At 33.2% G+C, this 15,909-nt stretch overlaps 1 protein-coding gene across 2 annotated transcripts in view; it reads right to left on the bottom strand.

Annotated features, from left to right (window-relative positions):
- The window catches only part of LOC106465053, a 32,368-nt gene that overhangs the window by 6,594 nt on the left and 9,865 nt on the right, over nt 1-15,909 (bottom strand). The window contains exons 6-11 of one of the 2 annotated variants that reach the window (XM_022392866.1): nt 14,380-14,550; nt 13,442-13,681; nt 8,254-8,344; nt 6,851-6,995; nt 3,319-3,552; nt 3,165-3,218 (exon numbers count right to left, since the gene is read on the bottom strand). In XM_022392866.1, the coding sequence (XP_022248574.1) occupies nt 3,165-3,218; nt 3,319-3,552; nt 6,851-6,995; nt 8,254-8,344; nt 13,442-13,681; nt 14,380-14,550 (935 nt within the window). The remainder of the gene's footprint in view (nt 1-3,164; nt 3,219-3,318; nt 3,553-6,850; nt 6,996-8,253; nt 8,345-13,441; nt 13,682-14,379; nt 14,551-15,909) is intronic. The other variant, XM_013925246.2, reaches the window with a different exon arrangement.

Raw genomic sequence — 15,909 nt, 5'->3', positions numbered from 1 at the left:
AACAATACTAAGGAAGGGCAGTGTTACGACAGCGGGGGTCACGTGACGCTAGTATCACGTCATATTCTCGAACGTTCACGTCCCTTCCTGAAGTCTCGAGAGGCTACTAGATATGCAGTAGTCTTCTATATATATAAGCCGCCAAGAAGTGACGGCAATAATGTGTAACTGACAGTTGAGTTGAGCACGTGAAACGTTCGTTGGTAATTATAGCGTTTGTTATAGCGCGACTGTGGAAATTAAGTATATTGCAAAGTTGTATTCAGAAAGAATAAACTAGTTTTATTTAAGAATGGACTTGTATCGCTAAAGTTTCTTCGGAAAGAATTTTTACGGAAAATTAACTAACGAACGGAGGCGTAACAATATCTACAAAAACTTACTAAATATTGTGAAAATACACTAAAAATTTTCAGAGGTCGGTCAGTTTGACCAAGCCCATGTTAAAAAAGAGCTATTGATTTTTGTAATATTTCTGATACTTGTTTTTAAAATAATTCCCTTTTTATGGAAAGTAATACAAATGATTAAACACTGAACATGAAACTAACGAGACAACTGAAGGTCAAATTTCACAAACAATTTCCTTTGTTACAGTTAGTACATATTTGCGGGATTTACATGAAACCAATCTTCCTCTAAATGCTACTTTTTTATATTAAAAGCGGATTAAACTTTTAAATTTTAGTATTGAAATCTAATATATTTCATATTTATATTTACATTTGGAGAATAAAACATTTAATGGTCATAAAAGCCACATGACCTTCATATGCAGAACCTTATATTTGATCGCCTAGAAAATCGCCCTGACTGCAAAAGTTTTTGTAGTGCTACCCAATTCGTATTTCCAACGGGTGTATCTCTGTAAACCATTTCAAGTTTTTTTTTCAGCCTTAGAAATAAACGAAATTTGTTGTTGAACAAATGTTTAAATAACTCTATTTATTCAATTATGTACAAACTGCCCAATGTCGGCTAGCAATACGAAGAATTAAACTGTGGCGGAATGTTACAAGTTCTTCAAATACCTATAGAATGATAGATTTCTTTCACGTGAGTGTATACACATTCTTAAATACACAAATTCAATATTCAATCTACTCTAGCCCAATTCCCATTTTATACTGCTCAAGTAGTCCTAGAACGTTAAATAAATTTACAGACGTTAGGCCACACATTCAGCACTTTACGTTAGATTTTTCTTAGACTGAACAACAATACATACTTCGAGAAAGTTCTAAATTTGAAACAACAACAAAACACATAAGCTATAACATCATTATTTCTAACTTTTAATTCATCGTCACTTGCGTATATGTGATATCAGTCCTCAGAAAAATAACTGACATCTGTACAAGATTGTAGAAAGTGAAAAAACAACAACTGTTTATGTCTCACTCTCTGATAAAGTAAATAAAAAGCAGTGCACAGTTAGAATTCCCCTTAATTGCATAGCTCCTCCCGGTGGCTCAGCTGTAAGTCTGTGAACTTATAACGCTAAAACTCGGGTTTCGACACCCGCTGTTGGAACAGCAAAGATAGCTTTGTGCTTAGTAAGAAACAAACAAGGAAACTTAATAACAAGAAAAAAACACGAACAAAATGCCTAAAAGACGAGACTGTCAACATAATAGTAGAACATGCATAAACTAATATATATATATATATATATATTAAATTTATGATAAATTTATATATATATATGACTCAATGCTCATATATTCAATGTTCACAGTATATGTGTGCATGTTTTTGTAATAATACATATAATGAATGTTATGTGAATATTATTTTCCATTTCACAAATTAAACGAAATAACTATATATTACTAGAAAACAGTGTGGAAAGTTCACCCTTTAAAAATATCCTAAGTTTAGATTATTGCAGATCATGCTGTATAACACACACAATATTGTTGCGTCATCGAGATCATGTGATTCTCACGCTCTCTCCTTTCTTGAATTATCCTGTACTTTGGCGAATGTTCTAGTTCTTACTAGATATAGGGTAGGCGGATATATATAAGAGGGGAATGTAACGTGTCTGGGTAGATAGTGAGTAATTGAACTGCAGTCACACGGTATTGTTGAAGTTAACGTTCGTTCGTTACAGTGTTGTTTTAGCTCGGGATACACTTAATCTCAATACTTTATTCTTTCCGAATATAACTCTGCCCAGTTTTATTAAGTAAAGACTTGTGTCGTTAAAGTTTCGTTGGAACGAAGTTACGGAAAAATCAATTAACAAACGGAGACGTAACACTACGTTTAATTTTGTAGTTACTGGAGGAGTGGTGGATAAAATAGAGAAGAAAAGATACCTAGAGAAAATGTCTCATGTCTGTCACACTAGGGGAATTAAGAATTTTTTTAAATTTTGCCTTTTTGAATTAAGAACTTAAAACTTAAATACTATTGAAATATGGATTATTGGCTAAGGTTTTACGCTATACTAATTGGTATAACAGAAAGTAGTTTAATAAAATTTTTAATGTAAGACACTAAAACCTTGTGTCATGTGCTGTAAAGGATACCCATGGCAATAGGGTTAACTAGATATTTAAACAGCAACAAATATTATATAATTCGGTTTTTCATAAGCATTATGCAAAATCTAAGAATTTCAAATAGTATTAGTGCTGTTTTAGACCAACCCCCTTTTTTGAGAAATTTTTAGGAATTTCAGCAAACTTCTAAACATCAAGGAATTGCAGGAAAGTTTGAAAATCTAAGAAAAACGAAGAGTTTAGGCTAGCAACATAATTATACTTTACACGGTTTCAGTACTAGTTAAATGTAATAGATTTAAATAAACCACTTTGGTACTTTTTTTAGCACAAAAGATAGAGAACGTCCAACTAAAAGGAAAAAGAAAATTTAAGAAACTAAAATGCCTAATAATATCTGCTTAATAACAAACATACAAATATGTGGTGTCTAACAGTGAGCAGCAAAATACTTATCTTTTTTTTTACCCATTTATTAACAAAACATTATTATCTTTTACATCTTTTTAAAAAAGGCATTTCAGTGGCTCATATTTACAAATCACTAGTAACATTCACCTAAGCTGCAGTTGTCTAGCTTGTACTTGCTTCTCTACAGTGTCATAATATTAAGTATTAGCATCCTATGAAATAGTGGTAATCAAAATGTCTTACCAAATTTTCTTTACTGAAATTTGGAAAATATCTTCTTTTGGAGCTCTTGTAAATCTGTAAAAAAGAAAAGTCATTCACAGTTGAATGTAGCTTTATAGGACTTTCTTAGCAGCTAGTCCACTGTACTAATAAATATGTTAAGAAATCGACTTACCATAACAGCAACTAACAGCAAGAGAACAAGGACTCCAATTCCACCAGCCACAACTGTTAGAACAACCACAGATCCCAAGTGTTGAACATCGTTATTCGGTTGAACGTTAACCAGCATATGTTCCAGTATTCTGTTTTCATGGGTTGCATCAGAGTTCAAAAAATGGGAAAATGTGGATATGTACAAGTCAGCTGACATCTTTATGCCATTAATCTCTAACGATAGATTCTTTATCTGTAAAGTAAGAAATGAGATGTCGATTTAAAGCTCAATATGAAAAGTTTCAGCGAGAGTTTAAGAAGTTTGCATTCCTTGTCATATTTACTTCCTCAAAAGTTTTAGTTCTAGTGATGACATTAAAATTTCGTGTTGCTTTTGTCTTTTCTGAAGATGCAAGTACACACATGTCAACAAGATTTCCTACAAATCATGTTATACACATTTTACTTTAAAAAATCCAAGAGCCAGAAGAACAAAGTAATTACAGACCCACCAGTTTTAACCTTCATTAAATTACTCAAAAATATGTTTGAATCCTTTGAGAAAGAAAAAGAATAAACACTGAAATGAAACAGTTGTATACTGTGTTTTCATTTTACTGCATGTGGTGAAGGACTTGTAGAATACATGTGGTCAAAGAAAGTACCCGCTCAATCAGTACAGAATGGACAATGCAACTTGAGCCAAATGGTGAACAGAGAAAAACAATTATGTGAAGGAAAACAGCATGAAATATTCAAATACAATAAAATTTCTTCAATTTCTAGCATACAAGTTAAAATGCTTAACATAACATAGCTAACATTATGAAACAAATGTTTTACACTTAGTCAATTTTACCACATTTCATTCCATTTTCAAAGTCTTTCATTCTTTACTGTAATACTTACATTGGCACAAAGATACTGGAATTGCAGTTTCAGGCTATAAACGTTTTCATAAGCTCAGACAAGTCAATGAGTATTATGTACAAGTTCTAAGTACTCTTCTATACTAATTTTATGGGTTAAAACATTAAATTATACAACATGGTTTTATTACTTTTTTAAATTACATGCTCCTTGGACAGAGTTTTCTGCAAACTGTGTATGTAGCAATTGTTGTTGAATGATATTACTTGGTTATTTTCAGAAACAATGTTTGTTAAAAATCAGTTCCTATGTGATATTACTTATCAATTGGATTTATAATTGTTCATTGTTTTTTCATTAAAGTTCTTATTTTCTCAGGTGACAATTATCAAGTCATACCAGTGAAGAACAACCTCCATATATTGCTTCCCTTTAAAAAGGATCCACCAGAGGAGCCAAAAGCTAATAATACAAGTAAAATTTAATGATGAACAATAGAAAGACAGCAACAATAAACATATGAAGTGTATGTATATAACAAAAATTTAATTCTTAAACGTTTTGGAATGTACATATTCCATCTTGAGCAAACTATATTGAACAAAGTAATATAGTAGGTACAGGAATTTTTAAATTTCTGAAGTTCCAACATTTTGTAATGAGTAATTAAAATACTGAGTAAAAGGATGAAGTCAATTAAAAACAAGAAAGAAAGGATAGTGCAACAACCGTAACTTGTATAATATTGTTACAACTGTTGCACTATCCTGTCTTTCTTGTTTCTGGTTTTTAAATGACTTCATCTGTTTACTTTGTATTTTAATTACTCTTTACATCATGTTGAAACTTTAGAAATTTTTGTATCTAATATTTTACCTTGTTCAACATAGCTTGCTGAAGATGGAATATGTACATTTTGAAACATTCAAGAATTAAATGTTTGTTACAGTACATAAACATGTTGTTGCAGTCATTTTATTGTTCATCATTGAATTTCGATTCCTGTTGAGTGAATCTGTTACAAGTAAAATTATGTTATAATTTATCTAAGACCATACATTTGATCTTTACATTCCTTACCTGAGAAATACTGGTGTAGGTTTTGTTGGGAATGTTAATATGGTTCATGTCTGGAGTGTTTTAATGCAAATAGGCTTCTAAAGCAGCCTCGATAGTACTGTGTGGTTCCTGTTTAAATTGGAAGTCGAATGGTCTTGTTACAGCTTGGAGGATTTTATCTGAACTTTGTAAAAGCCAATTTTACAGTAGTTTTTATAAAATATAGAATTGCATTATGAAACAAAAACTACAAAAGGCAGTTGGTAAGTTAAAGCTTAATCCTAAATGATTTTGCAGGCAGAAGAATTACGAAAAATTTTTTTACCCTGTTCACCCTATGTAGGGGATTTATATGTGTATTTCCCCCTCAATATTTGAGGAGCTAAAATGTGAACGGCCTACTGTTGTTAAGAAAGGTATCATACAATAACTAATCTCAGAAATTGGAAGATCGTCAGTTAAATATTAATTGTACAACACCTACTTACAACGGGGTCTAAGCGAGGCATAATGGTTATCTTGCTGGACAGTGAATCTGAGGTTCCTTGGTTTGCATCACGCAACCCCCAAAATAAAAATTGCATTATGCACTTTGAGGCCAAAGGTGCATTATAAGAGTGACTGTAAACTCCCACTATTTGATTAAATTAGCAATCAGGTTCGCAATGGGTGGTGGTGGTGTTCAGCTGCCTTACCTCTAGTCTATCACTTAAACATTAGACAGCTAGCACCAATAGTCCTTGAGTAACTTTATGTGAAAATGATTACACACCATTCTTGGATGTTACATGACAATGTTGTTGACCCTTTTTTATTTTCCACGTTCTCTAGTTTACTAGACTGCAAGTTTTTCTTTATTCAATAATGATTCCTCTCATGTACAATATTAATAAAACTTTGCTGGTGTGCATCAAATGTTGTGTATGACAAAGTCAAAATAAATAGACATCATACAATAACTTGTATTGCAGAATATGGAAGCTTTTCATTTTCTTTGCATAAATTTTATACCTAGTAAATGTAATTATTTGAAACATAATTGACGTTGTCCCAAGTTTGCAGCAGTTCTTGCTATACAAGTTTATTTTTATTGTCTGTAGAATACAGAACTATAAACCTGTGCAATTTTAAGACATTCCAAATAATTTCTCAAAATCCTCTGAATATCAGGCATTTTCAGTGGTCACTAAACCTTAAAATTACACTACTCATGAATGCCCTATGTTAATCTTGAATAGGTTTTTATTACTTTTCTCAAGGACTGTTTATATATCTATTTTCTCAGAACTCAACTTTCACGTAACTTGTTTTTAGAAAAGGAGCAATAAATCAATAACACATTTAAGATTCTCTAGTTACACTAGCATATTTGTTTGAAAAAATGCAAATATCAAGTTACAATTCAATCAATCATAAGTATGACTGGTATTTGGCATTTTCGACCTGAACAACATAATTATCTCCAATCTAGAGTTCAAATGCAGGGCAACCAATCAGAAGCACCTCCAAGATCGATTGTCAAAGGGTCTAGGTATTCAATTCAATCACAGATCAAGCTTTAGGCCTTGTGGAACACAGCCCTGTATGCTAAAGTCACTAAAGTATATGAACAGTAAACGTACCATTTCTTGAAGGTGAAACTCTGCATCCACTTTGTTCTTACCAGTCAAGTTAAACTTCACATTTACGCCTGATGATGAAATCTTCACTTGAACATTATCTTCCTCAATCTCCACATCCATATCATTCAGAAGCCTCATCACCAACCTGATGACAGGTACAAACATGTTACATATACAGTTTAAGCTAGATTACTACAGTGATCCTAGAGACATATTGTATATAGAAACTAAACTGAAAATTATAGCATCATTGCACATAAATTAAATTACATTTCACTAAATACTTATAAAAACAATTTAAATATGTGAGAGCAATAAAGTAAACAGCTGAAAAATCAAGATTGGTAACAGAACATCTTGATAAACACTTATTATCACAACTAACTGAGGAGACCCATTAAAGAAGCAAAATTGTATAAAGGACAAGGTTAGACAATGTTCCCCTTCTTTCTTTTGTTATTAAATCCCTAGTGACCTCATTAAATACTAATTGCATACCCTGCTTTGTGAAAGGTAGTAATTGAATCATTTAACTGATTAAGTACTTATGTCATTAAAATTCAAAGCTGAAATTCTACAAAAGTGGAAATGTGTTTTATTTCTGTTGTTACGTCTCTGTTTGTTTGTTAATTTCCCATATAAATTCTTCCGGAGGTACTTCAGCGATACAAGTCCTTTCTTAAATAAAACTAGCTTATTTTTTCTCAGTAAAACTTTGCAATACACAGAATTGCCACAGTCACTTTCACTTAAACACACGCTATAATTCACAACGATTCACGCACTTTGCTTACGACTTGACTCGATTACCTGTCTCACTATCTCTCTGTCTGCTATCCAATTAATTATTTTGCTTTACGCACTTTACATACGACTTGAATCGATTATTTGTCTCCCTGTTTCTCTGTCTGCCATCCAATTACCTAGCTTTATTTGCCGCACTTATATACAAGAATAGAGGGCATCTAGAATGCACTCGCCTCTTCATGAACCTTCTAGACACTTATCACGTGTTACTAGCGTCACGTGACCTCCGCTGTCGTAACACTGTGTTTTATTTTACTCCCCCTCCTCCTTTAACGTAAATCCTGAAACAAAGTAGTCAATGTACACCTTCAGACAGTTTCCAGTTAGCTTACAAAACCTTATGGTAATTGAGCCAGCTACTCTGAGTGATGGATGCTAAACACACGATTGATAATCCTTTTAGTTAATTCACTGATAGTATATCTTGAAGCCTCTCCATTACAACTTGTTTCTGTAATCTCACACTGTTCTAATTTACACATTATTTACCTTGGAATTTCAAATAAACTAAATAATGAAAAATATTACTCAAGAATTTTCTCACACACACACACACATATGTACAATCCTCTAATTCTGTATAAATAAACACATACCTCTTGATATCTTCTGATGCTGATCTACTAAGAGCCGATGAATTATATGAAAAGCCTAGCACAACCTTTATCTTCTTCAATATAACAGTTTCTGAAGGAAAGAAACATTTACTAAAAATTTATCACAAAATCTTCACAAACAGTAACTCGGGGACTTAAAGTAACTATACAAGTTTTTGTTGAACACATCTCTAGAAAAAAGAAATGCATCATCTAAAGTGAGGAATAATTTTAGAGTTGAATGTGATAACATGAAATTAGAAATTCATGAAAACATTGAGAAACACATTATGATAAACTAATTCAAACTATCTATTCTAAGAAGTCACAATTACAGAGAATTTTTGCCAAGTAAAGGTTTAAATACTCTTCTAGTTTTCATTTAAAAACATGGAGTTAAAAACACTTTGGTACTATACTTTTATGCTTCAATGTTAGCAGATTATCCAACACTTGTTTTCAAAGTTTGTAGAAACGGGGCACTTTAAAGGCTTATTCATTCATACTGTTACATCTCTGTTCGTTTGTTAATTTCCCTTAAAAATTATTTCTGAAGAACTTCAGCGATACAAGTCCTTTCTTAAATAAAACTAGTTTATTCTTTCTCAATACAACTTTTCAATACACTTAATTTCCACAGTCATTTTAACTTCAACACACGCTATAACTCACAACGATTCACGCACTTTACTTATGGTCACTACCGCTGGCTTGACTCAATTATCTGTCTCTATATCTATCTATCTGCAATTATTTGCCAGGCTTATATACAACCTCCAGAAAAGAGGGTGCCTAGAAAAGACTAGAGTTGCCAGTTAAAGTGAAGATCCTTTGAGAATCTTATGACGTGTTACCAGCGTCACGTGACTTCCGCTGTCGTAACAATACTATAACATTTTATTGTTGAGTGGATCCTTTTGAATTATATGTCGAAACTAATGCCTAGTTCAGTCCACATAATAATAAATTAAATTATTTCTTCAATAGCTTTTGCTACAGGCTATATTCACTTTGACTCAAGATGTAGGCTAAAGTTCACCAACAAGTTTTTCGATATAAACTCTGAAACTACTGTAAACCTAAGTACAGTAGTTTCGTTTAATAGAAATTCACCCAATTGATAACAAATCTGATTAACTTACTTATTTATTTTACTCGATCAAGCAACAACTTCACTCAGTGAATACTTCACTAACTTCTCATTCACTGATTACTTACATTTAAAAACAACTAATTTTTGTTTCTCAATGTTAACATCATGCACCTTCTAGTTAACATCCTGGATTGCAAAGGCAACTGAACAATCCTAATCCAAAGATAAAATACTAAACTGTCAATGCACTAAGTCTTTTTGGTGGTTTTCTTTATCTAAGGTTATTGTAAACATATGATATGGCCTATTGTCACTTCCTGTCTCATCACTGAGGAAGTTCTTATGTAGGTGGCTGAGCAAATCCACTGGTAGATCTATCCTTAGTTGTCCTCTGAAAGTGGTCTGAATAGAAACCCTGGAATTCTCAGCAGGTTGAATTTCCACTGGTAAATCTTTCTCTGGGTTATTTATTTGGCCTTTCTTTTGCCAATTTACTTCCATAAACTTTCATAGTGGATGACCTTTAACTTGGACTAGCAGTCCTTCTGGATTCTTTAAACATCATTGATTATTTTCAGTACAACATTTGGTCTTTCTCAACATCTTTAGGGGTTCGCCCTTTCTTGTAATGAGAATTGTTCAGTCATACTATGTCATTTCAATGAAATCCTGAATTAACATCATAGCTACTTTTCATTATATTACATGCTGATTTAAGTCTTTCCTGGGTAAAATCATGCATGACATCTATATTTTTAGGATCCAGAAGGGCATTTTCAACCATTAATCCCTTAGAAAATGCAAGTGTTTGGTTCTACTATGCCCCAGTGGTTAAATATAGATTCATTCCTTACAATTTCTCCTATGAGCATTTCATTTCAAAGTAGTAAAATGACAACTATCCCTGTTGTCACTGGAAGTTCAATCTCTGGTGTAGTTAATGTCATGCAGTACACAAGAATTTCCTTGGATACAGACTGTGAAGCTATTCAAAGCTAGCTCTACCTCGCATCCATGTCTCTGTATGAAGTCAATCTCCAATATGTACTCTTCCTCGATGTCAGTCACTCACACATCATGAGGTATAGAGATATCTTCTAATTTTTATATTGCTGGAACTTGCTGCTCACATCAATCTATTTTCTTTCTTCAATACGGTAGGAAATTTCACATCTTTAGTTGTTTATCTGTGAAATTAATACTTAAGTTACATCATCAACTGGAGAGCTTCATACACCTACCTTGCTTCAACCTAACTCGTATCCTCATCTGTTATGACGTCAATAACTTGGTTACGTGCAAATGAATTCATCATTTCAAGTGGAAAAACTAGCAAGATAATTGGGTAAGCCTTTCCAAACCTTCTACAAGGTTCTCTTTCTTCTATACTCTGTTCCAGAACTTTTCTATGGATACTTTCTTCTGGTGTATCACTTCCGACCTATTGGATGAGGCAGCTACCAATGCTTAATATTTGTACAGCTCTCAGCTGAAAGGTTATTTAATGTTGTAAAAGTTGGTCCTTTTAAAAGGGCAGCAAGATGAGTGGCTTGTTCTTCACCACTTCACACTTTCACTTTGGAAATTATTTTGAAATATGTTTGATGTGACTCTCATGGTATCTTTACCTTATAGTCCATTGGTTTATAACTCGGGCAATGTTGTTGAATAAGAGAGAGAAATTCTGGAACTGTATTTGGCAGTACATGACTAGGGTAGTCCAGAAAGGTCCTGCAATAACACAGGTGTAGACTAAACATGTTCCACTTTTGTAGTAGATGGTGTTTTAGGTTGAGATTCTTGAGCTGATGCAGAACGACATGTGGTTGATTTAATCTTTGCATTTATCAATTTGTTTTTCAAGTGTTTTAGTATATCACTGATGGTTTTTTTTTCTATCTCAATAATTTGTTGTTGTAATCTCTCTGTACGTCCCCAAAGACTTCGTGGATGTTATAGTCAAATTCATATTTGTTTGAAATTCTTCTCAAAGTTCCCCGTCTCTTGATCTTATTTTAACTGTTTAACTATTTCTATCACAGTTTCGATCTCGCTTCTTGTCCGTGTTATCATCTGAAAGAGTTGAAGTTACAGTTTAGTCCAAGTTATATTTTATTTTCACCAAAAAAATCTCACTTCTGATACAAGATGTTGTAACGTGTTCTATCATTGAGTGGGTTCTTTTGGATTATCTGGTTAAAATAATGTTAAGTGCAGTCCACTTAACGACAAGGAATCAACTTATTTCTTCAATAGCATTTGCAACAGGCGACGTTTACCTTGACACACGTTGTAGGAGCAAGTTTACAAATATATTTGTCAACATAAACTTTTAAACTATTGTAGGCCTAATACAATTATAGCATTTAACAGAAATGTACTCAATTGACAAAAGAACCTGACTAATTTAATGATTAATCTTTTCGCGATGAACTACTCCATCTTTCACATACTTCATTGAATTCTCGATCACTACTCTAAGTACTTCACTTTTTTCTCATTCCCTGATTAGATGTTTATAATCAATATATCCTTATCTAAATATCAGTTGAAGTTCCTTGGTTTTAACGTCATGTGCTCTTCAGCTAACATATAAATTAACACATTGAAAATATAGCTTACAACAATACAATGTACTTCAATTCAAACCCTTGCTCTCGAATTTTCTAGGAACAGAACATGTTAAATAGTTGCTCATACATCCAACGTACCTCATTGTTAACAGTTAAAACCAAGGCTTTCGAAGTTCATAGGTATATGAAAACATGATAAAGAGCTATAAATTCGAAAAATTGTTTTCCACAGCGCATGTTATACTTAACAATACAAGATGATTCACTGCAAGGTTAAAGTTCTTGATCAAAAACTGTATTACTATTAATGAATTGATCAAACTTAACCCATTTTTAAACATTCAATGTTACATCAAATGTTATTCTTAAGAACGTAAATTCACACTGAACGATAGCAGCACTGATTAGTTTCTATCCACACAAGACGTGAATTGAAAACAAAAACACTATACATTTGAAACGTACTATCCGATTAAATTATTGAATCAACTTACTGCAATTTCAACTTTGTGTTTAAATGTTTATTCTTCACAATTCCATTCTTTGACCTTTTTGTTTCTTCTCTTTTTATTATTTAAAACTACATTATTATTGTTATGCACAGTAATCAAGCAACAATATTCAATTCAGCAAAGGTATAATGGTTAATTTACACGGTAATGTTTTTCAGTTTACGGGAAACTGTAAAACCATGTTTAAAGTGTCCCGTTGTCCATGGAGCCACGTGATCACCCTTGTTTATCACAAAAAATGCGTTTACTCACCAAAGACTCCAAGAACACTGGTGATATTCTGCTAGGCATTGTAAGTTTAGAAAATTCCTTCATATGTACTTAATTTGCAGTTGTACAGCACTTCATAAATCAATTTATTCACCATCCATGCTTCACGTGCTTCCGTGTTTTGAGCAGTCTCAAGAGTATTAACCTTGCTTCTGACTGGTCAGTTTCATTCCCATCGTGTAGCAACAACAAAAATAGAGAAAGGTGCTATTTCAGAGTGAGTAAAGCAACATACTAACTGGGTTATTACCTAGGAATCAGTTTCAGTTCAATTAAAATAACATCAACTTCTGATAGGGAGGAAGAAGTCAACGCTGAACCAGATCCTTCCTGGTCTATAATGGACCAAATCCCAACCCAAAGCCCGACCTTCAACGGCACCAATCGAGTGCCTGTTGGCTGGCGTGAATGCTCCTATTCCTTGCAGTTATTTCTAAAAAATGTTAACGTTATTTGCGTCCAGTTTGGATGAACTTTCACTCAGTGAAAAGAATAGAAAGCAATTATTTTTTAAATTAACTAAATTAAGGGTTATTTTCAATCACCTATATCGGTAGTTAATTACTGAGTGGGTATTGAACTCCATTTATTGTTAGTGACCATTTGTCAGTTTCCTATAAAATATAGTGTGAAGGGTTTTAACTTCAGCACATATATATCTTTAATGTAAGTATTGTGCAATTTTGACAACAACGAAATCTTGAGTTAATATATTAAAACAAAGATGTCTGTTCACTTACCACAAGTCTGTGTCCCTTTAAGAAATATTTCAGCCCCTAATCGTACCCCTGCTTCATTCACACACCAGCAGTTTTCAACGCCATCTTCTGAAGTGAAACACTGTTGAGGCAAGAACTGGCCATTGAGATCGCAATGGGGTATGTACGAGTTTGCTGGATAACCTAATTGTAGGTGGCGCTCTCTCACAACTTCACACTTCGTTGAAACGGGTATGGGAGGTGTTACAATTTGTGATGAATCTGTAAAAATCCAAAGCAGAGATATGTATTTCATGACATTGAAAAACAATATTTCATATCAATCATTTAGAAGAAAAAGTTTGGGGGGGTGTATACTTAAGCTGAGAAATCATCTGAAGCTTGTTCGTAGATGATACTGTTACGTCTCTTGTCGTTGGTTAATTTTCCGTAGAAATTCGTTCCGAAAAACTTCAGCGATACAAGTCCTTTCTTAAATAAAACTAGTTTTTTTTTTCAATACAACTTTGCAAAACACAGAATTTCACCAGTCACTTTAACTTAAACACACGCTATAATTCACAACCATTCACGCACTTTATTTACGGTTTGATTCGATTATCTGTTTACAATTATCTCTGCCGTCACTTTATTTGCCGGCTTATATACTAAAATAGAGGATGTGTAGAAAAGACTAGAGTTGTTGGGAACAGTCATGATTCTTCTAGAACCCCATGACGTGTTACCAGCGTCACGTGACTACCTCTGTCGTAACAATACTTTGGCCTCCAAGTCAAGAAAATTGAAGTGTCACCTCATGTAAGTGTCAAAACAGTTGAGTTACGTTTTAAAACTATTCACATTTTCCAAATCCTTACCGGAAGCAATAGGAAAAATTTCCTCTATACAATGAATTAGTTCACAAATTATTATTTAAAGAAAAGTATATATATTATATTTACATATACGTACGTACTTACAAGTATAATTCTCACCTTCACAATTCACTTCTTCGTCATCCTGGTTAATAAAACTAGTGGAACAGTTATTGCATGGGTCAGCAACACAAACAGAGTTAGGATGTAGCGGACACTGGTGCGAGAGACATTCATCAGTACAAACTTTTGGTGAATGGTCGGAACCTGGACAGACTAAACATACAAAAATTTAATTAAATCTGTTTAACAGTTATTAGTTGATTCTCACTCTCAATGTCTTTTATAAAAAATACTATACTAAACCTAGTAAATCATTAAGTTCAGGATTTTTCAAACGTCTTATGAACCCTCTTTTCTATTTTAGAATAATCATTTCTTCAAAATCTTGTGCTCACTATTCCTGATGGTCTAACAGAGGAAATACCGTGAAAGCAGGACAACATCACGACTTGAAATGTTCAGTCGTAAGAAATAACTTGTAGTTTTCAGATGCATACACCTTCCAATGTTAGTGATGTGAAAATGGATTCGAAATATGTAAACATTTTGCAGGTGGATGCTGGTGAATGGTATAAAGTTTTATGTGATACAGTTACTAGTTTTTATAGTGTTATGTCTGTGTTCATTTGTTAATTTTCCGTAGAAATTCTTTCCGAAGAACTTCAGCAATACAAGTCCTTTCTTAAATAAAACTAATTTATTCTTTCTCAATACAACTTTGCAATACACTTAATTTCCACAGTCACTTCAACACACGCTATAATTCACAATGATTTACACACTTTATTTACGGCTTGACTCGATTATCTGTCTATATCTTCAATCTCTCTGTCTGCTATTCCAGTTTCGATTAAATTGTCTCGCTTTATCTGGCGCGCTTATATACAGGAATAGAGAGCGTCTAGCAAATACTGGATTATTCGTAATGTTCCCTGAACCTTCTAGATACTCATTACGTTTTACCAGCCTCACGTGAATTACGCTGTCATAACAATAGCATCATCATACAAGTCTGTTCCAGGAACAGTAGCAAGAGCTGAATTTTATTGTTCCACACTTTGAAGCTTATCACAGTGAAGATCCCATCAATCACAGAAAGAGATTTTCAAATCACTTTTGTTTGATATATCACTTAAACAGGCATTCCCTCTCGGACATGCGATATATCAAAAGTTTACGCATACCGTGCAAGGACGTCGCGCACGTGCGAGTAAGCATGTTTATTAATTTTGTGTCAATTTCTAATGGAAAGGTAAAATTAAACATTTTCAAAAGCTTTATGCTACGAATGAAATATTTTCTTTCAAATGTTAGTTATATTTCATAATGGTAATTATTACGGTTTTTAGACAATTTCGATAACTGTTTTCAGTACATGCATTTTACTAATTTTTTTTTTCAAATATTTCATAACAATACAGTAGTTTGTGTGCTACTCCAAGAATGGGCATTGGACGGTGTAATATGCTTCCATAGATACTGGCTCTATGGTACTGTTACATATCTGCTTGTTTGTTAATTCCCGGTATAAATTATTTCCGAGGAACTTCAGCGATACAAGTCCTTTCTTAA

The sequence above is a fragment of the Limulus polyphemus genome, unplaced genomic scaffold, assembly GCF_000517525.1.
Source record: "Limulus polyphemus unplaced genomic scaffold, Limulus_polyphemus-2.1.2 Scaffold1819, whole genome shotgun sequence".
Lineage (NCBI taxonomy): Eukaryota > Metazoa > Arthropoda > Merostomata > Xiphosura > Limulidae > Limulus > Limulus polyphemus.
Note: the sequence above shows the minus strand (reverse complement) of the source record. Positions and strands in the feature narration are given on the sequence as shown.